Genomic DNA, 22,095 nt, shown 5'->3' with positions numbered 1-22,095 from the left:
CAAAATGCAAAAAAAAAAAAAAAGAAAAAAAAGGGGTTAAAACAAACAATCAAAAACCCCTGATGAACAGTGACTGAATTTCTAATGATTGTAATATCCAACTCACATCATCAAAAAATTTGTGTATGCTGTTCTATCTTTCATTCAAATATATATGAGAGTGAGAGAGAGAGAGAGAGTATTCTTTGAAAATCATCTTGTTTGTCTCTTAAAGTTACTAAACTTTCCCACCCCATTTATATACTTGATAGTATTTTCTTTTAAAAATTGCTACTGCTGTTTACTAATAATGAACATTCCCTCAAGCATGTTGTAATCTTTAAAATTCAGGGAAGGAAAAGTGCTCTCTTTGCTCTTCCTGCCCAACATCCACATCTGCATTAAAGATAATTATCATCTTAAAATTACTCATAACCATGTGCATATACATACCCCTATCAAAAATATTTAAACTACAGTTTTGCACATTAAATACGAGGGTGGTTCAAAAGAATTGCCCTGACCTAGCTGCTGAGGTGCAAGCCTGTTGATTCTTGGCACATGCCATGCCTACATGTTTTGATTCTCACTAATTTTGTGAGTGAGTTGGCATAATAGGCACCTGTAATTGTTCTACCTTTCAGCAGGTAATCAGTCATTATTATGCCTTTCTCATCCCAAAACATTGTCAGCAAGACCTTTCCTGCTGACGCTTGGACCCTTGCCTTCTTGGGAGGTGGGGAATCATGATGTCGCCATTCCATGGACTACTTTTTATATTTAGGGTTGAAATGGTGTATCCAACTTTCATCCTGAGTGATTAGACAAGAGAAAAAGTCTTCGCCATTTTTTTGGCACAGGGCTAACAACTCTTGTGATTTCTGTTGTTGATCAGCCTTCTGAAAACCAGTCAATAATCGGGGAATCCATCTTGCACTCAGTTTCTGTAAATGGAGTTGGCCATGAAGGACTGTTTCAACAGAGCCCACACTAATCCTGGGACAATTCACGCACATATATCCGGCGATCTTCCATGATTAACGACTCCACTTTTTTGATCATGCTGTCATCAATGGCTGAATGGGGACGACCTGGAATGGACTCAGATTCTACCGATGTCCGACCACACCTAAACTGTTTATGCCAGTGCTTCACAATGCCATAGGGTGGGGCTTCATCCTTATATACAGCAGTCATTTCCTCGTGGATTTCTTTAGGAGATTTCCCCTTCAAGAACAGATACCGGATTACAGCTCTGGCTTCAACTTTGTCCATGATGCTACTTCGTCACATGTTCAGCTCTGTAAGAGAAAAACAAATTAAGACACAGGGCTGAAATTTTACACCTTTAGTACAGAGATATGTATGATGCTACACACAAAATATCATGACTCTGCGATATGTGGAAGTAGGTGAGGGCGATTCTTTATTGAACCACCCTTGTATTACTATTATAGAATTATCTACTGGTCAGTCTCAAACAGGTTCAAGTCAACTGTGAATTATGTAAACAAAACATAATACCAATTATTGATTTAACTCTAATGGGTCTACAGAAAAGAAAGATATTATACCTGAAAGATCTTTCGCTAGTTCTTCATCAGACACCAAACCTACAATAAAAGAATCATCAACATAATAATGAGTAAACAAATAAAAAAGTCAGAAATAAACATATACACAAAACTATAAAAATTTTATTGTAAAACTTTTGACCACCCTTTGATGCTCTAAACCAGAGATCAGCATTGTCTTGTAACAATAACAAAGGATATGAGATAACTTCATTTAATTATATATATTTTTTTTTATGAAAACCCCAAACATGAAAGGTATCAAAACCTATAGTATTTAGTACCATGCATGGGTTGAAGGAGAAGTATGGGGGGAGGGGGGATGCCGGAAACTTTGCTCTAGAGACTAAACATGGGTTTCACCACCTCAAGCCTCCAATAAGCAAAGTGGTGGTATTTCACCGGTTGATGAAAGTCATCTACCACCTGAATGCTGTTATGAGACCTATAACAAACAGAGACAGGTATATAAGTCCCTGTTTTAACATAAAGTTGGCCACTTTGAAATGCACTTTAAAATCTTTTATCTACTTTGTGTAGACCACAGGCATTCAAATTGTAATTCTCAGGCCACTATGCAGTTCATGAAGCTATTCTGTTAGACCTGATATCCTAACCCTAATGTAAAAATTAATGAAACTATGTCTCACTGGGGAAATAATTTGTAATTGACATAAGTCGTATTAATCCAAACACTGGTGTTCTAGTAAAGCAGAAACAAATTTCACATCAACCTTAAGATTTTGCCTCTTACCTTATTTGTTACACTATATTCTGCCTTGTCTTTGAGTAATTAATTATATAACATGTATATGTAAAGGGTGATATACAAGAATTACAACTGTATTTTAGCCCTATACTGGACTTAAGATTTGAAAAGCATTTACAAAAGTACATATTACTTGTTGAGACCATCTTGTTTTGCTGCATATATCTAATGATGTAATGAGTAGTCGACATTTTTGTAATGTACTTTATTTCCTCATGGATTTAAAAAAAAAAAAATTGAATAAAACATGTATTTCATGGATATTCTGTCATTATCAGAATAAACAAAAATGTAAAATTGATTATTTATACATTTAGCAAATTGATAATAAAAAACCACCTCTCTAAAGCACAACCACTGTAATATGCATAGTGCTTAAACTGAGAATTTCTCTTCTCTGTACTGCTGTCATATTGCTCAGCACTTCAGCTATTCAATACAGTATATGAATAACTTGCATATTATCCATACAGCAGACAGAATAAAATAATATAACAATAACTGATTCTTTGTTTTAATTATATCTAGGATGGTTCCAAAAAATCTTTCTAAAAGGGTCAAACATAAAATTTAATGAAAATCACTGAGAGCCAAGTTATTTCATGCAGACAGATGGATGTAGTGAAGTCAATCGATGACTTTTATTCATATGTGAACATGCCTAAAAACCTAAGGATATAGCATTTTAATAACTTCTAAACTGGCTGGACTGGGCTGGGCTGAAAAAGTTCTGAAATAAAAGGAGGTATTTTAATACAGGTTTATTTATTAAAATAAATAAACCTGCAATAAAATACCTCAACAGCCACAATAGTTCTGATACTTTGGGCCAACATGTTCAGTGAAGGTTTCTATCAAGAAGGCATTATGTGTGGGTACTTGAAACAGACCATTTATAATGGTCTGTTTCAAGACCATTATAAATGGTCCTCCATTTATAATGGAGGACCATTTATAATTAGTCCTCCATTCATAAATGGAGGACTAATTATAATTAGTCCTCCATTTTCAACTTGGCAAATGCTTTGTAAATGAGGTTGCCACAGCACATAGCTACAACTTCTCAGCACAACCCAATTGCAGATTTTAGGAGTTATTGAAATACCATCCTGTGTTTTTATTTTTTATTATTATTATTATTATTACTATTATTCAGCGAGATGAGAAGGGAGGCACTGACAGACAAATAATTTCTGTATAAATTTTTATTCTATTTCATTTTGTTACATTTGATTTTTCAAATTTTGTATTTTTTTTTTTCTTTTCTGGATTTAGCTGTACTGAAATTTCTTGTTATGGCAAGTAGTACAACTATTGGTTTCTAACATAGCTGAATACTGCTTACTTTGACCTTAAAAAGTTGAAAACCACTGATATAAACATTTTGAATTTTAATCTTTGCTGCTGGCATATAAGAACCTATATGAGTGAACCTGGAATACCAATTCTGATAGACTGCCGACCACTGACCTAAACCTCTAAGTATTTCAAATTTGCTTATTTTCCAGATATTAATAGCACTGGTAAAATATTTAAACTCTTATCTTGAGCAAATGGCATACACAAAATACACTTATATGGCGGTATCAAATTAAAGATAATTCTTTTTTATATTTATCTTTTTTAATTATCTTTAATTTTTCCATCTATAAAAATTGAAAAATTACAAAAGAATTCAAAAATTTCTTATTTAAAAAAAAATTGAATTGAAAACAGGAGAAATTACACAACGATGCAATTTTCAAGAAATTAAGTAGTAGAATGGTTTGGCATACGAATTTAATTTTGTGAAACTGGATTGTTTTCTGCAGCAGCATGTTCGAGAGGCAACCAGAGAAAGTAATACTCTTGATCTGGTTATCAGCAGTGATCATTCGTGTATTAAGAATTTGCAGATAAAGGAACCACTAGGTGGCAGTGATCACAGTGTGCTGAAGTGGGATTTACTCAAAGAGGTAACTACCGTCAGGGGTAAAGGAAAGGGTTTTTGCTTCCGTAAAGGGGAGTACAGTGGTCTCAGACAGTTTTTAAATTCTGTACAGTGGGATCGACTGACGATGTTACAAACAGTAAATTCTAAGTGGGAAGCATTCAAGGAATTAATCGTGGAAGCTACTAGACTTTTCATACCGATGAAGAAATATTGTTCAAGGTTAGGCCTAAATGGTTATCAAATGAACTAATGAGACTCGTAACAGAGAAGAAAAATGCATGGGATGCATATAAATTATCAGGCGACGCAGAAGCCTGTAGCAGATATAAGCTAGTCTGTAATCAGGTCACAAAGGAGGTTCGGCAGGCAAAGGCGGATTACGAGAAATCTTTGGCAAAAGATGCTAAGAAAAACAGCAAGGATTTCTTTACTTATATAAACTCTAAAAGGAAGGGGCTGAATATGATTGGTCCACTTGACATCGATGGTTCGACTGTTGATGATCCTGCTCAGATAGCAAACAAACTGAATGAGTATTTTGCATCTACATTCACACGTGAGGAATCATTACAGTTTGAAAATGGAAGAAGGTTATCAAATTGTAGCAGTGTGCTTAATGATTTTGTAATAACTGAGAGCAAAGTGGAGGAGAAATTGTTGAAGTTAAACATAAGAAAGGCACCTGGGGCGGATGGGATCTATCCAGTTATATTAAAGGAGGCGGCAAAGCAACTAAGCAAACCCTTAGCCATAATTATGAGAGCATCCTTGGATTCAGGGGAGGTTCCCACGGACTGGAGATGTGCAAATGTATCCCCAATTCACAAAGGAGGTTCGAAGGGTGACACGAATAATTACAGACCAGTTAGTTTAACTTCTGTTCCGGGTAAAATAATGGAGTCACTGGTTAAAGATGCATTGCAGGATCATCTAGACAAGACTGCAGCAATAATTCAGACACAGCATGGGTTTGTTAAGGGAAAGTCTTGTCTGACAAATTTGATTAGTTATTATGATGTGGTCACAAAGGAATTGGATGCAAAAAATAATTTTGATATCATATACTTGGATTTCAGGAAAGCTTTTGACACTGTTGCGCATGGAAGACTACTGTACAAATTGGAGCAGAATGGTATTAAGGGTAAGTTGCTACAATGGATAAAAGGATGGTTAAGTGGGAGAAGACAGAGGGTGGTAATCAATGGGTGCTGCTCTTCGTGGACTAATGTTATTAGTGGAGTCCCACAGGGTTCGGTGTTGGGTCCACTGTTGTTTTGTATATTTATCAATGATATTGATGAAGGTATATCAGGCTTAATGTCGAAGTTTGCAGATGACACGAAGGTTGGCAGGGTTGTTAATGACAGTAATGGCAGTGTGCTACTGCAACAGGATCTAGATAATTTGGGCAGATGGGCTAAGAAGTGGCAACTGAAGTTTAACCTTGACAAATGCAAAGTACTGCATATGGGTAGAAGTAACCCCAGAGAAACGTACCAACTGTGTGGTACTACACTTAAGGTGGTAGAAAATGAAAAAGACCTGGGAGTAATTGTGCAGTCAGATATGAAGTTTTCTGAGCAATGTAGACAGGCTGCTAGGGCAGGTCATGGGGTTTTGTCAATGATATATAGGAATTTTGCTAGCAGGGAAAAGGAGGTGATTGTCCCTCTGTATAAGGCAATGGTCAGGCCACGCCTTGAGTACTGCGTACAGGTCTGGAGGCCTCATTTTAGGAAGGATGTAGATTTGCTTGAGCGTGTACAGAGAAGAGCAACACGATTGGTGAGGGGAATGAAGGGATCCTCTTACCAAGAGAGGCTTAAGTTCTGCAAATTGCAGTGGCTGGAGACTAGGCACCTGCGCGGTGATCTGATTGAGGTCTATAAGGCCTTGAATGGGTTGAGCACGCTGAATTCTGATGGGATCCTCCCACTTGTTCAGAATACGAACCTACGGGGACATAAGTTCAAATTAAGAAAGGATAGATGTAGAATAGATGTGCGGAAATTTGCCTTTAGCCAGCGGGTGGTTAATTGCTGGAACAAACTTCCATCTGTCGTTATGGAAGTTGATAGGTTGAATAAATTTAAGGAGGGACTGGACAGGCATTTGGAGGGAATGGTGTGATTTTTTTTTTTTGGCTGATGCTGCATAAGCTCCTACACTTGCTTTCTTGCATCAAGTGCCACTACTACTACTACTACTACTACTACTATCTAACTGAATTTTTATTGATAAATTATTTTTAGCATAAAAAAATATTAGGTTTAATTAATTAATTAAATAATTTAATTTTTGGGTGTACCAATAACATATATTAGTTGTTGCTTCAGATTCCATAAAAATTTAGAAAGTTTTTTTGCAAGGAAGTTAACCTGTTTGCTATGGTACACCACATGTAGCAAACATGAAAGGAGGCCAACTTTCTTTTTAATTTCTGAAGAGCATTTTGTGCTTTTTTGAATCCTGCTTGAACGGTACCAATATTTTACCTTTTCTTAATGAATTGCATGCCTTGTTGTAACTTTTTATTTTTTTAATAAAAAAATATATTATTTAAAAAAATGTTAACCAATCTAAAACTTGGTACACTGCTAAATGAAACCGAATCACTGAAGAACCAATAACTTGGAAATATTTTCAAGCTTCAGCTAGGAATTCTGGTATAAAGAAAGACTGGACAACACAATACGCCACTTAATATATAGGGTGATTTGAAATGTTATTATCTTTTTTGGTTAAGGTAAAGAAAGCCTGCACGAGAAGCATGCAAAAGTTCGATGAAATTTACCAGTATAAGCACTTTGCCGTAACGTCATTTGTATTGTCGTTTGCTCGGTAAACAGACGGTGGGTGTTATCGGTCTGGAGTAGAAGTTGAATCCCACGGGAGCTTGAAACCCTCCCGAAGTGGGGGTAACCTGACCTTTTTTTCTTTAGAATCACTAACTGAATCACGAATAGAGTCATATTGGAAGTTCTGGCGTCTTAAAAAATGTTCGTAACATAGTTTCACTGGTAAACTTTGAAAACGTTTACCGGTGAAACTCTTGTGTGGGCTTCTTTTGCCTTTTTTTTTTTTTTTAATAAACAATTTATCCACTAATCCACCAGTGATTCTAAAGAGAAAAGGTCAGGTTACCCCCTCCACTTCGGGAGAGTTTCAATCTCCCATGGGATTCAATTTCTACTCTTAACCGATAACACCCACCATCTGTTTACCAAGTGAGCAACAATACAAATGCCGTTACGGCAAAGTACTTTACTGATAAATTTCATCGAACTTTTGCACGCTTCTCGTGCAGGCTTTCTATCTTCACCTCTATTTTTAAGAGGTACTGTTATATGGAACATAAAACATTTAATTAAGTAACGTTTCAGACAGTGTCACACTATTTACTCCACATGTATTCAAATCAACACAGGAGAACCAGCACTGTTAACATTTCTTAATTGCAGTATTTTCCACTGTATGTGAAAGAGAGCCCACAGGTATACTGCCAGATTATATAATTTCCTCCTTCCAGTTCCTCTAGTATAATTCCCTTATAATTTCTTCCAGTTCATCAACAGTTCTTGGCCTTCTCTTAAGTTTTTCATTGGTTTATCCTCAAAAAGAAAAAAATAAAAATAAAATTATCCATTTAGGTCAAATCAGGACTCCCTATAGACCACCATGTTAGCTAATCCTTCAGTTATGGAAATTAATGCACAACAAGTTTCATAGGAATACTGAAATGTGGATGAGTGCTGCCCTGCACAAAGTTAATTTCCTATGCAATTGGGCAACATGACTTTAGGAAAAACAAGGTATCTTTCTGAATTTATATTTTATAAAATGTATAGGCTGAAAATTCTTTCATATGTCATCTTACAACCACACTGTCACTTTGGGATAGCTTTGATTCTTCTGCACTGTTTCCTACAAATCCAGTAAGGGCTAGTGTCTGTTAACAAGGCCCTTGACATTAAAAATGGCTTCACTGGACCATAAAATGTTTTTTAAGAGATTCTACCATTTTAGCACAGCCAGCAAAGGACTGGTTGTGTGCTGAAATCATGCTTGGGTCCAAGCATGATTTTAGAAAACTCCATCCTTCAATCACACTCTTCTTGATAGGGACCCTTCACAGTGTGGTTTCCATGATTAGCATTTTGGGTGCCTCTGTAGCCAGGTGGGAAGGAGCAGCAGTGCGTAGCACACGCTTCTTGATTAAACCGGGGTTCGAGCCTGTCAACACCAAATACGGAGGATGTGGAAAGGTCAGGGAATGACCACCGCATATTCCCGGAGCAATATGGCCTTAGCTGCTAATGCTCCTAAAAACCAAATAACAAACAAACGATTAGCATTTTTTCTGTTTTCAGAATTTTCAGCACAAACAGTAAGTCAGCCAAGTTTCATGCATATGCACTCTAATGGATTTCGTAGAACTTTGTGAAAAAGCATTTTGTACCATCTTAATATTTTCATATGACAAAGAAGTGGATTTCTGCTATGCTTTTTATCCATCACACATGCTACTGCTATCAGCTTTTGGTGGCAATGATTAATGGTTTAAGATTCAATGTTGCATTCCTTATTCATTCAGCACATCACAATCTCTAAACAGCTGTTACTAACCCCCACACTCCATATCTGGCTGCAAACTTTGCTCCACTGCTGATACCCAGATCTCCAACAGTTACATAAAACAAAACAAAACAAAATTGTACTGCAAGTACAGTTTTGTGTTGTAGAATTTAAATGATATCAAATTCTCTAATAAATAATTTTGAATAAGTACTATGCTCCTGTACGTTTTCAATCACCCTGTATATGTAGTTAAGCTTACAACAAAAAAATTATTAAATATATTTAATATGACATACAAGTCAGTGCAATTGCATCATTTCTGTATGTAGCCAACTACTTAAGTAGTTATAAATTGGCATCATTAAGTTTATCTCATATTGTGAATACCTTCACGAGTTGCCATGATATTGCACTACCTCGAATAAGTAACGCTTCACCATAGGAGAAGACTATTGTTACTTATTCTCAGTGGATACCATCACCCATAAGGCACCGTTTCGGAGCTTACTGGCTCCTCATCAGTGGGTAGGCAGGTACCCTGGTGTTGTAACGATGACAACCCAGTTGCAAAGTATAAGCACACAATATGAGAGATGCCTGATGGTGTGGAGTAATTTCATGACTTAATGATGTCAATTTATAACTACTTGGCTACGTACATAAATGATGCAATTGCACTAATTTGTATGTCAGTTAACTCCCTACATAACCTGGGGCTTTAGCCCTAAACTATTATGCAGTCTATATTTAATATATAATATATTATATATACTCTTATGTTCCTTTTCAAACCCTTATATTTGTCAATGACTATTTGATGGTAAAGTAATCTGGAATAATTTTTTCTTGATGAAATTTATGATTATGAAAAACTGTTCATACAGTAAAAGGAAGGAAGTAGGACCTACCTCGCTTGTCCATTTTAACATCAACAACTATTGGCTCTACTGCACCTTCCTTGTTTTTACCTAAGCCCTCTCCAGGATTCCAGCCCATCTTCTTCAGAAGATTCATTCCAACGCCATCTTTTCCAGGGGCATTTCTGACGAGCTGTTCATAACAAAACAAAAGAACTTTAAATTAATCATCTTTATTTTAAAGATATCATATAAATTTATGTACACACACATCAGCTTAATCTCCTATTTTAACAAAGAAAAATAAAAGCAAATGACTGGCTGACTGATTGTTTTTTAAAGTTTTCCTCGGTGTATTCAATAGCATATTCCTTAACATAAAATGAATATAGGTAGTCTGGCAGACTCAAATATAATTTTAGTTTAATTTTTTTTTTTTTTTTTTTGGACAAGTCATGGTATATTTACCACAGTACATGATCATGGTATAATAATTATATTTTTGAAAAAAAGAAATTATTGGTCCTTAGGCATCAATTTTTTTTATTAACATCATTGCAATTAATCTGTTAAGGATGAAAAAGAAAGCCTTCCATAATGTTGTAGACAACATAAAAAAATGCAATTATCATACATTTAATTTGAAGGGGGCAACACATAAATGATCCCAAAACTCAAAAACATCTACATAGAACACTTACAACCTGCAGATGTTCCATGTGGGTATGTGTAATTCAATAGATGTCTAGCCTACTGTCAAGTTCTTCCCATATGTTATGGGTAGATTTGGGTGTGGCCACAACTTGCACAGCTGACGTCATCCTGTTCTTCAGGTCCTGCAGTATAAGCAGCAATGGGAATATATATGAAACCATACAAAGAAAAGTCAAGTGGAATTAGTGCTGGGAATCTTGGTGCTTCAAAGTGGCATTAATATCCCCAGAAATTGTACTCACACCCAATCCAACTGCCAAAGAAGCTTTTTTGGAAAGAGATGAACTTCAGTGAGACAGTCTTATTTTATCGAAATAAAAACATTCTTGGAAGTCCTCATGCAACTGTAGAAATAGTCACCGTAGTTTGATTTAAAATAATTAAAAATATTAAAAAAGTGTAATCACACTGGCAGAAGTCTCAGATAACCCAGCTGATGCTGCTAATGGGCTGAACGGATATTTTCCATCGATATTTACAAAAAAGTCCCTTCACAGTGAGGAGAAGGTGTGAGGTGCAGTTCAACAGTATGAAATGAATAACACTTATAGAAAAACTTTTCTTAGAGCCTTACTTGCCTTTCAGTTTAAAGGCAAGTAAGGCTCCCATGTTCAAGAAACTCACTTTGGAAAAGATTATGGTATTGACAAAAGGCCAGAAGGTGTGATGTCATAATTTGCAGAAGATATTCAGATTGGGAGAGTGGTTAATGATCAGCATTAAACAGTGATCCTTTGTGATCCCTTGAACAGGCTTCATGGATGGTCAGAAAAATGGCTGCTGTTTTAATGCAGCAAAATATAAGGCCATACATTTGGGGAACAGCAACCTCAAAATGACACATTTTGTGAGATAGAATTAAAAACAGTAGAAGAAAAAAGGAATTTTTGGGTTATGATACAGGTGGATATGGTGCTCTCTGTGTAGTGTAGAGGCAGCAAGAAGGGCCCATGGTGTTCTAACAACAATTATCAAATATTTACTTGTAGAGATAGGGAAGTTACAATCCTACTCTGTAAGGCAACTGTAAGGGTGCAGCTGGAATATTGTCAAGTGTGGACACTGTACCTGAAAGAAAAAAAAAAAAAAAAAAAACACTGAGCTTCTTGAAAGGGTCCAAAGACAGGCAATTGTTAGTAATCCTGGGTATAACCTCCATGCACAAGTACATGGTGGGTGACCACCCAGGTGTAAACCAACGCAAGCAGGGGTTGAGGTGTGGCACCCACACTACATGAAAGAACGCCGCCCCTCTATGTTACCAGGCAGTACTAGGTGGTAAATGACTCTCATCAACCGGTGAAATACCACCACTTTGCTTATTGGAGGCTTGAAGTGGTGGAACCCATGTTTAGTCTCTAGAGCTAAGTTCCAGTCAACCCTTCCCTATCTCTTCCATCATGCAGTATGATTGATGACTTTTGAGGTTATGATGAATGTCGTGGCGAGATCCAATATTCCTTATATTTCGAGGGTACAGCTCTAAAACGGTATTCGCAGGCCGGCCGCTAGTTAGTACACCAGACTGAACCTATTGGTAACTCTCTAGGAGGCTTCCAGATCAGCCAATATATAATCTTGCTACCTCTACTCTGCCAGATAGTGACTGGAGGGAGTCCGAGTAGTGTGTATGCGGGGAGCATTGTCGAGGCCACGTTATGTCAAGGATCTGGGTATATTCTTACCACGTGTACGCCATATCCAAAAATTTCATTACTTCATACAGCATGTCCCACCCATTTTTTCTTACTATTGAATACACCATGAATTGTCAAACTAATAGAGCAAGCTTATCTGCGAAAAGATCTAAACCGCCCAAGCACTTCCTAATTCATTTCACAAATATACGTGGTCTCAATTCTAATCTCAACGATGTCCGTTTCCACTTGCAGTCTGCCAAACCCCATGTACTTTTTCTGACAGAATCTCAGTTATCGGTTGATTCAACTACTGCTCATCTCAGATGCCCAAATTATTCGCTGTATGATTCCTTTCGCCTCAAAGGTGGTACTTGTGCTTATGTTCCTTCTGATATTCCCTGTCAGAAACTTGGCAATTTGGAATCTTCTCTGGCTTAAAATCTCTCTAGCTCATTGTGTCAAATTCATCTGTTGTCTCTACCGTTTTCCCAATTCCACCAATCACTTGGAGCTCTTTGACTTCCTCTCTTTGCAACTTGACTTTCTCTAGTCCAACTTTCCTAACAGTGAGGTAATTTTCCTTGGTGATTTTAATGTTCACAACTCCAGCTGGCTTCCGTTTTCTAGTCACACCGACCCAGCAGGTCGAGATGCTGAGGCTTTTGCAATTACTAATGACCTAGCACAGATTGTTCATTTACCTACAAGAATACCGGACAATCCTAATCATACAGCCAATATGCTTGATCTTTTTCTCACAAACAACCCTTCTAAGTACACGGTCGAGGTGAGAGGTCCTTTAGGCACTTCAGATCACAACTTGGTGATTGTCTCTTCTCCAATGGAACCTTTATCTCATGGCTATTCCCAACCTCGTGTTGTTTGGCATTATAAGAATGCAAAATGGGATGACCAACGAGACTTCTTTTCTTCTTTTCCATGGTTGGATTACTGTTTCAAAACTTCTGATGTCAACGTTTGCTCAGATCGTGTCAGTGAAATTATTCTTGCAGGAATGGAATCCTTTATCCCATACTCCACTTTAGAATCTCGTCCTTTATCTAAACCTTGGTTTTCCAATAAATGTGCTAAGGCTGTTCAAGAGAAGAATATTGCATATTGTAATTGGCTTGTTTCTAATTCTTCAGTTTCATTTTCTGCCTACACCAAAGCTCGCAACAATTGTAAAGCAGTTATTAATCAGTCCAAACTAGAGTTTGAACAGGCTAAGAGTAGAAAACTTGCTTCTTGCCCTAATGGTAGCCGAGCATTCTGGTCTCTTGCCAAAGCTATTGGCCGCAACTTTTGCCCATCTCTGCTCCCACCTCTGTCTAAACCAGATGGTTCTGTTGTAACTTCAGCCAAGGATAAAGCTGACCTGCTAGCATCCCATTTTTCTTCCAGCTCATGTATTAATGATCTTGGTAAAACACCTCCCACCATTCCCAACACGCTCCATTCAATGCCTCCTGTGGTCTTCCATCAAAAGGATATCAGAAGGATTTTGATGAATCTTGATGCTAAGAAAGCTCCAGGTCCTAATGGTATTTCTCCACTTGTTCTCAAAGCCTGTGCTCCTGAACTTACTCCTATTCTTTGCCGCCTGTTTTCACTTTCTTATTCCAAAGGTGTTTTTCCTTCTGCTTGGAAATTGGCTCATATCCAGCCAGTTCCTAAAAAGGGTGACAAATCTCTCCCATCCAATTATCGTCCCATTGCAATTACTTCTACTCTTTCTAAAGTAATGGAGAAATCAATTAACTGCCAACTCTTAAACTACCTAGAAACCTTCCGTCTGATCAACGATCGACAGTATGGATTCCGTCAGTGTTAATCCACTGGTGATATTCTGGCTTATGTTACCCATTTATAAACTAATTCAATGGAAAGGTTTGGTGAAACACAAGTAGTTGCTCTTGACATCTCAAAGGCTTTTGATCATGTTTGCCATAAAGGTCTTCTAAACAAGCTTTCATCTTATGGTTATCTAGTTTTCTCTCTGATCGCTCACTGAGGGTGATGGTAGATGGCTCTCTGTCTTCTAACTTCTTCACTAATGCTGGTGTCCCCCAAGGTTCAGTTCTTTCCACCCACTCTTTTCCTCTTGTATATTAATGACCTTCTTCCATTGACTGGAAATCCTATCCATAGTTTTGCCGATGATAGCACATTGCATTCCACTTTCCATTTTGAGAAACCTTGTCCTGCTCAATCAGCTTCAATTTCTCAAAAATCTGCTACCAATTCCTTAAATGCCAATCTTCAGGTAATTCTCCAGTGGGGCAAAGACAACTTAGTTGATTTCAACCCTTCTAAAGCTCAATCTTGTCTTATATCTCGCAAAAAGGATTCTTCTGCTCCTATGCTTATCTTTAGTGATACTCCGATTTCTAGGCAAAACGATATATTTCTTTTGGGGATTACCTGACTTCTAATCTCTCTCTTGGCTCAAGCACATTACAAATATTGCTTCCTCTGCATCTAAAAAACTTGGTTTTCTCTTTCGCTCTTGGCATTACTTTTCTTCCAAACAGTTGCTCACTCTGTATAAATCGCAAATCCGCCCTGCCATGGAATATTGTTCCCACATCTGGGGTGGTTCCTCCAAAACCTCTCTCAGGCTTCTTGATTCCATTCAGAAGAGGGCAGTTAGGTTAATTAAGGATTCATCTGTAACAGAGTCTCTCCACTTGCTTTCTCATAGACGTACTGTTTCTGCTGCATGCCTCTTCTACAGATACTTCCATGGGCACAGTGGTCTTGGCGCATTATAGCCTTAGTAGCTGATGCGCCAATAAAACCAAAAAACCAAACCAATTCCATGGGCACTGTTCTTCTGAATTGGCTTCTATAATTCCCGCTCTCTCTTTCAAAACAGTCCGAACACGTGCCACCACCACCAGCCAACATCCATTTACTGTCCAACTTCAAACCCACAGAACCAACTTTTCATCTTCCTCATTTATTCATTCAACTGCCGTTTTCTGGAACAACCTTCCTTCATACATATTTCCTGAAAATTACAATCTACAGAAGTTCAAGTCCAATGTCAACAAATATCTTCTTTCATCTTCTCAACCTCCAACCCAAGCACAGTACGAAGTACTATAGGTTCTAATACCTCTTGTGTTTGGGGTACACATAAAAAAAAAAAAAAAAAAGTGGTAGAATCAGCAATGATTCAAAAATGAGCAACGAGGATCATCTGTATGAGGAAAGCCATTAAATATGTGGGCTACAGAGCTTGGTAGCTAGGCACCTTAGAGGGAAACTGATTGAAGGGTAGAGTAAAATGAGTGAAGGTGAAATTTTCAGTTATAAATTATTTCACAAATAGGTCATATATTCAAATTATGAGGGAAGTAGTTTATACTGGACTAGGAAATTCTCTTTTAGTCAGCAAGTTAATTACTAGAATAAGTTTCCTCCATGAGTAGTTGGGTAGTAGAAGCTGACTGCTAGGGGAAATTCAAAGATAAGTTGGACTGGTACCTACAGGAGAAAGAAAACATGCAGCACACAGCAGTTTTATTTATCTCTTTATACATTAAAAAAGTTACTTCTACCTAAAAGTGTGGGCCATGCTGATAGAAATTTCCCCCCTAAAGCCTTGCAGAGTCCTTCAAGTCTTGAGTTAACCCACAAGGCTTTTAACATATAATCCCTCCTATCATGTCTGGGCAGAATTGCAGACACATAGACATTATGGCCTAGCTTGCGGCATTTCCTCAGCATGGTCCTGTATTTTTCCAACAAATCGTCAGATCGTGTACGTTTAATATCATTAGTCCCCACATGAATAATAATATTCTCTTTATCCCCTTTAAAATCTGACAATCTGTTGGTGACATCATCAATAGTTGCTCCCGGCAGACATACCCTGGTTCTACTCCACCTATTCTTATTACAAAAAATATTCCCTGTTTCCCCGACAATGGAATCTCCTAATAAAACAATGTCCTTTTTAACCAGAGTAGTTTGCACTTGGTTTTTCTGTTTTGAGGCTCGAATCAGGTGTGCATCTCTTAGTAGATTGCTGGAGTCTTGAGTCCCTGACGAGCTCCCAGATGCATTATTCTTGAGGGCAAGCACCCATTTTTTTCAGGGACTCAAATTGTTCCATCAGTGCACCAAATTGTAATTTAAGATCAGTGCACTCCTTACATCGATCACAAAGAAAAGAATCCCCAGGTGAGCTAGGATTAGTCACCAGGTCGACCTTGGAAAACATTCCACAGGTTCTGCAACGGATTAAATCATGACTCACCCGTAAATCGCCATCGGCTATTTCCATGTGAGTCATGATACCCTGTGACGTGTTTAAGGCAGATCTCATAACTACCATTTAAAATTAGCTAAATATCAATGAAAATTTACTTTAAAAAATTATATCTATAATATTATTAAAATCAAACTGTTACAGGAAAACCTATAACAAAATAATCCAACAATATCTAAATAAATCAAATATTTAAAGCACTAATCAAAAGTAATCCAATCCACTTAACTGAGGAGCCCTGATGAAGCGTGTCCGCTCACCTTGAATGCCAACACTCGATCTAAATACGCGTAAGGCCAGGGTGGGTGTGTTTTGTGAAGTATTAGTGTGGTTCGCGTTGTTCCTCTGGCCACTTAGGCTGGGGGCCTGTGGAGAGCCATTAACACTGCCCCAGGACACATTAGGAGAGAAGAAAGCTCTGGCGGGGCGAACCCTGGGGTAGCCTAGACATCCAAGGAGATCACCCCAAAAATTTTTTTTTTTATTGGAAAGGAGACAATGGGGAGAAAGGAAGAGGGTGGTATAAAAGTGGTAGAGAACGGAGGGGCAGTAGTTGAGGCACCCACCTGATTTGAAAGGAGAGACAGTAAGGGGACCCTTGGGTGCCCATCCTGGTCCAGAAGGTGGAAGTTGAAAGTGGGTAGTGGGGTGAGCCACCAAGCAAAAGGGGGGGGGGGGGTAGGACACCCAGGGTGGGGCAAGGAGACTCAACCACCCCGGGTGGTAGGAATAAAAGAACATAGGGAAAGAGATCCCTATGGTGGAGTGTGTTTTTTGCAACTCTGACCCACACTGGCCTGGGGATTACCCAAATGGCCAGTGTCAGCATCCCACATCATGCCAGCTAGAAAAAGCTACAGCATGGTGTGAGCTTGGATAACCATGAAGCCCCTGAAGGCCTGCATAACAATCAGTCTGTCCGGTCAAGAGGCTAAGATAGAACATGCAATTATTAATAACTCTCATTCACTCAACATTAACACAATTTTACTTTTTATAGTTTTTTCTTATACACTTTCTATTTTCTTTTATATATTAGATTAGATATCGATCAGTGCGTTTCGACAGGTGTGTCTTTTACGTAGAAAAGATTTGATTTACTCCGTCATAACTCTACATACGTAGAAAAGTGTGCGCAGGGGTTGGCAAGCAAAGCGAGCAGGGGGGGGTGGAGCCCCCTAGTTTATTATTATTATTTTTTGGCTGGTGCTGCAAAATCCGGGGCTTCCCCATATGGCTAATACTAATATTATTCAGAAAACAAATTAAAATATTGCCGTGTGTTTCATCACATTACAGTTGTAAAGAATGTTTATTCATATACAAAGTCATACAAATAAAATTAGGTAAGGATATGGCAGTTATTCCAAATTTAAAATTAAACATGGATTATTCAGTACTGCATGAAATAAATCATTTCACACGTGCATACATAGAAAAGTTTTAAGTAAAGACCTTATATCACACAATTTTACTGTAAAGCAAACTGGGTAATTTAACAACTGAATTACTCTACTTTAAACTTGAATAAAATCATACCTTTTTAACATAAGGTGCACTGGATCCACTTCGCTGTGCAGCATTTGGCAATTTTGCACAACTATTACCTGTGGACTGTGGAGGATAATGTACCCTTCCATGATTTGCACCAGAATATTGACCAGGGTGAGGCCTTCTGGAATCAGTATTAACTGCAAACTGTCCAGGTATACGCATTTCTGCTTTAGACATTCGCATTTCTGCTTTAGGCATTCGAATTTCTGCTTTAGGCATTCGCACTTCACTTCGGGCAGCAAACTGTCCATGTGGATGCACTGGCATGTCACTGTTTCTTGTGAACTGTACGGGAGGGTGCATGTTTACATTATTATGACCAGAATACTGGTCTGGGTGATGCAAGTTAATATCAGTGTTATTATTAGCATATTGTCCAGGAAGATAATTTCCAATGTTTGTGCTACTTGTAAATGGTTCTGGAGGAGGAGGAGGAGGATGAGGAGTGTGATGAGGTGGAGGAGGAGCAGCAGCAGGAGCAGGATAATGCATTCCCATATTTGAGTTATTGGAATACTGTCCTGGAATATGCATTCTGACATCAGTATTGCCAGTAAAGTGTCCAGGCATCTGTTTAGACATAGACCAAGATTGAACCTGAAAGAATAGAATCAAGATATTAAAGCAAACATTAGCATTAGCATTAGCATTATGATATTAGAAAACACGCATGCACGCACACACACGGAGAGCACTGACTCTCTTTAAAAATTACAGCTGTGAATTACAGGCTCCAAAAAAGCAATAAGGGTTTGCCTTTTTATGTACCTAATTGTTATTTTATATTGTACTTTAAGCGTAGTCTTATAGTTATTGTTACACTGGTTATTTTTATTTTTTATTTAGATAAAGAGTTTTTGTAGATTACTACTCAATATATGTAAAACCATTATTTCGCCGAATCTTGCAGCCACTGTTTTTATATAGAGTAGTAGGGAATTCAAAATTTTAAATGTGGTAACTAGGCAGCTCTAACATATAATTATATAGCACAATACGCATCACTGCATTTAGGATTCTATTAGATAGCGTAGTATTGACAATTAATTAATTAAATTTATTGATCTTATTAATTTAAAATATCATGCCTGACTAGAGCAGCAAAGCAACGGGCACAAAGTGGCAGGAGTGTTGTGACTCGGGGGAGAACTGAGGGGGGCAATTCTCCAACGCATCACAGACTAAAAAAATGTGCAACTTGTGAAATTTTTGCCAAACTCTGGAAGAGAACATGATCTAGCCAAGGAGGATGTCTTTGTGTGTGCCAGGTGCAGAGGGTGTCTAGAAATTAGGTATCAACTCAGCATTGTTCTACTGGGCGTCTATGAGAGCTTGAGGTGTAGGGTAGATGCCCTCGAAGAAATTAATATGAGGGGCCCATCAAGCTCTCAGCTTCCCAACTCAACGACAGAGCTCGCTCCTGGGCATCAGGCAACACAGCGGCAATCTCCAAGGCAGAATGCGCTGTTCCCAAAGGAACTAGTTATTGTTGGTGACTCTATTGTCAGGGAGACGGGGAATATATTGTGTAAAAAGGTTAGATGGAACAGGACCAGGGCATGTCTGCCAGGGGCAAAAGTTGATGAAGTTGTAAAGTATATATCATCTTTTAAGGGCACAAACGGTGATATCGTTGTACACGTTGGCACCAATGACATTAAGAGTAGGAGATCTGCAGATTTACTTAACAAGTACAGGTCAATGTTGCAAAAAAGTCGTGAGTCAGGGTTAAATTTGAAAGTGTCTGCAATTCTGCCCAGACATGATAGGAGGGAACACATGATGAGTGCCTTGTCAATCAATTCAGCCCTGGAAAGACTGTGCAAGGCTCAAGGGGTAGAATTTTTTTCAGCGTGGCCTGTGCTTGTTAACAGGAGAGACTGCTTCTACAGGGATGCGATACACTTAAATAGAAAGGGTGCAAGAATATTTGCTGATGCTATCGAGGCAGTGTTAGGTGGGTTGGAAAACTGCTAGCTTGGGGGATTCACAGACTAAAAGGTTAAAAGTAGCCGCAGGGGTGCTGGGGGTTTCAGGGACTGATGGCAGTCATTGTGAAACAAGTGGGTATATGGGATGTGTTAGGGTAACTAAGAATAAGAATAGGTTCATGTATACTTGCATGTATACCAATGCTAGATGTATAGTAAATAAATTTGATGAATTTGAAGTGCTGGTCAAGACATCAAAGGCGGATATTGTTGGGATAGCAGAGACGTGGTATCACACAGATATAAGGAATGCAGAACTGGAATTTGGGAAGTACAACGTGTACAGAAAGGATAGACAGGATAAGAAGGGATGAGGTGTTATGCTGTTAATTAAGAAAAATATAAAATCAAAAGAAGTGCATCCAGTTGATAAAGATGAACAGTGCACTGTTGAGTCAGTTTGGTGTGACATAAGCACTGCGAAAGCAAAAATAAGAGTAGGAGTGTGTTATAGGCCTAATGACTCGAATGAGTACAATGAACAATTGTACAGAGAAACAGAGTGGGCTAGTAAATCAGAATGTCTTATAATGGGGGATTTTAACTTCCCAGATATTGACTGGAACTTGTGGGCTGGTCACTCACACACACTAGTAAGAATTTTTTGGATTTATTGGATGATTGTTTTCTGCAGCAGCATGTTCAAGAGGCAACCAGAGAGGGTAATACTCTTGATCTGGTTATCAGAAGTGATCATTTGAGTATTAAGCATCTGCAGATAAAGGAACCGCTAGGTGGCAGTGATCACAGTGTACTGATGTGGGATTTACTTAAAGATATAATTACCATTAGGGGTAAAGGAAAGAGTTTTTGCTTCCGTAAAGGTGAGTACAGTGGTCTCAGACAGTTTTTAAATTCTGTACAGTGGGACCAACTGACAACGTTACCAACAGTAAATTTTAAGTGGGAAGCATTCAAGAAATTTTCATACCTATTAAGTTTCATACCTATTAAGTATTAATTTTCATACCTATTAAGTTTCATACCTATTTATATAAAAGTTTCATACCTATTAAGATATACTGTTCAAGGTTTAGGCCTAAATGGTTATCAAATGAACTAATGAGACTCGTGACAGAGAAGAAAAATGCATGGGATGCATATAAATTATCAAGCAACTCAGAAGCCTATGGCAGATATAAGATAGCCCGTAATCAGGTCACAAAGGAGGTTAGGCAGGCGAAGACAGATTACCGACAAATCTTTGGCAAAAGATGCTAAGAAAAACAGCAAGGATTTCTTTACTTATATAAACTCTAAAAGGATGGGGACGAATCTGATTGGTCCACTTGATATCGATGGTTTGACTGTTGATGATCCTGCTCAGATAGCAAACAAACTGAATGAGTATTTTGCATCTACATTCACACATGAGGAGTTATTAAGGTTTGAAAATGGCAGAAGGTTATCAAATTGTACCAGGGTGCTTAATGATTTTGTAATAACTGAGAGCAAAGTGGAGGAGAAATTGTTGAAGTTAAACATAAGAAAGGCACCTGGGGTGGATGGGATCTATACAGTTATATTAAAGGAGGTGGCAAAGCAACTAAGCAAATCCTTAGCCGTAATTATGAGAGCATCCTTGGACTCGGGGGGGGCCCCACGGACTGGAGATGTGCAAATGTATCCCCAATTCACAAAGGGGGATCAAAGGGGTGACACGAGTAATTACAGACCAGTGAGTTTAACTTCTGTTCCAGGTAAAACAATGGAGTCACTGGTTAAAGATGCAATGCAAGATCATCTAGACAAGACTGCAGCAATAATTCAGACACAGCATGGGTTTGTTAAGGGAAAGTCTTGTCTGACAAATTTGATACGATATTATGATGTGGTTACAAAGGAACTGGATGCAAAAAATAATTTTGATATCATATATTTGGATTTCAGGAAAGCTTTTGACACTGTAGCACATGGAAGACTATTGTACAAATTTGAGCAGAATGGTATTAAGGGTAATTTGCTACAATAGATAAAAGGATGGTTGAGTGGGAGAAGACAGAGGGTGGTAATTAATGGGTGCTGCTCTTCGTGGACTAATGTTATTAGTGGAGTCCCACAGGGTTCGATGTTGGGTCCTCTGTTGTTTTGTATATTTATCAATGATATCGATGAAGGTATATCAAGCTTAGTGTTGAAGTTTGCAGATGATACAAAGGTTGGCAGGGTTGTTAATGGCAGTAATGGCAGTGTGCTACTGCAACAGGATCTATATAATTTGGGCAGA

General features: G+C 38.1%; 1 protein-coding gene across 1 annotated transcript in view; it reads right to left on the bottom strand.

Moving 5' to 3' along the window:
- Window positions 1–22,095, bottom strand: part of LOC150083705 (uncharacterized) — a 70,814-nt gene that overhangs the window by 20,169 nt on the left and 28,550 nt on the right. The window contains exons 3-5 of the mRNA XM_090377445.1: window positions 17,863–18,474; window positions 9,742–9,883; window positions 1,554–1,592 (exon numbers count right to left, since the gene is read on the bottom strand). Of these exons, the coding sequence (XP_090233571.1) occupies window positions 1,554–1,592; window positions 9,742–9,883; window positions 17,863–18,474 (793 nt within the window). The remainder of the gene's footprint in view (window positions 1–1,553; window positions 1,593–9,741; window positions 9,884–17,862; window positions 18,475–22,095) is intronic.

This window comes from Mastigoproctus giganteus, chromosome 7 (genome assembly GCF_048544385.1).
Source record: "Mastigoproctus giganteus isolate SK-2022 chromosome 7, ASM4854438v1, whole genome shotgun sequence".
Classification (NCBI taxonomy): Eukaryota; Metazoa; Arthropoda; class Arachnida; order Uropygi; family Thelyphonidae; genus Mastigoproctus; species Mastigoproctus giganteus.
The sequence above is the reverse complement of the archived record's forward strand: the minus strand, read 5'-3'. Positions and strand labels throughout refer to the sequence as shown.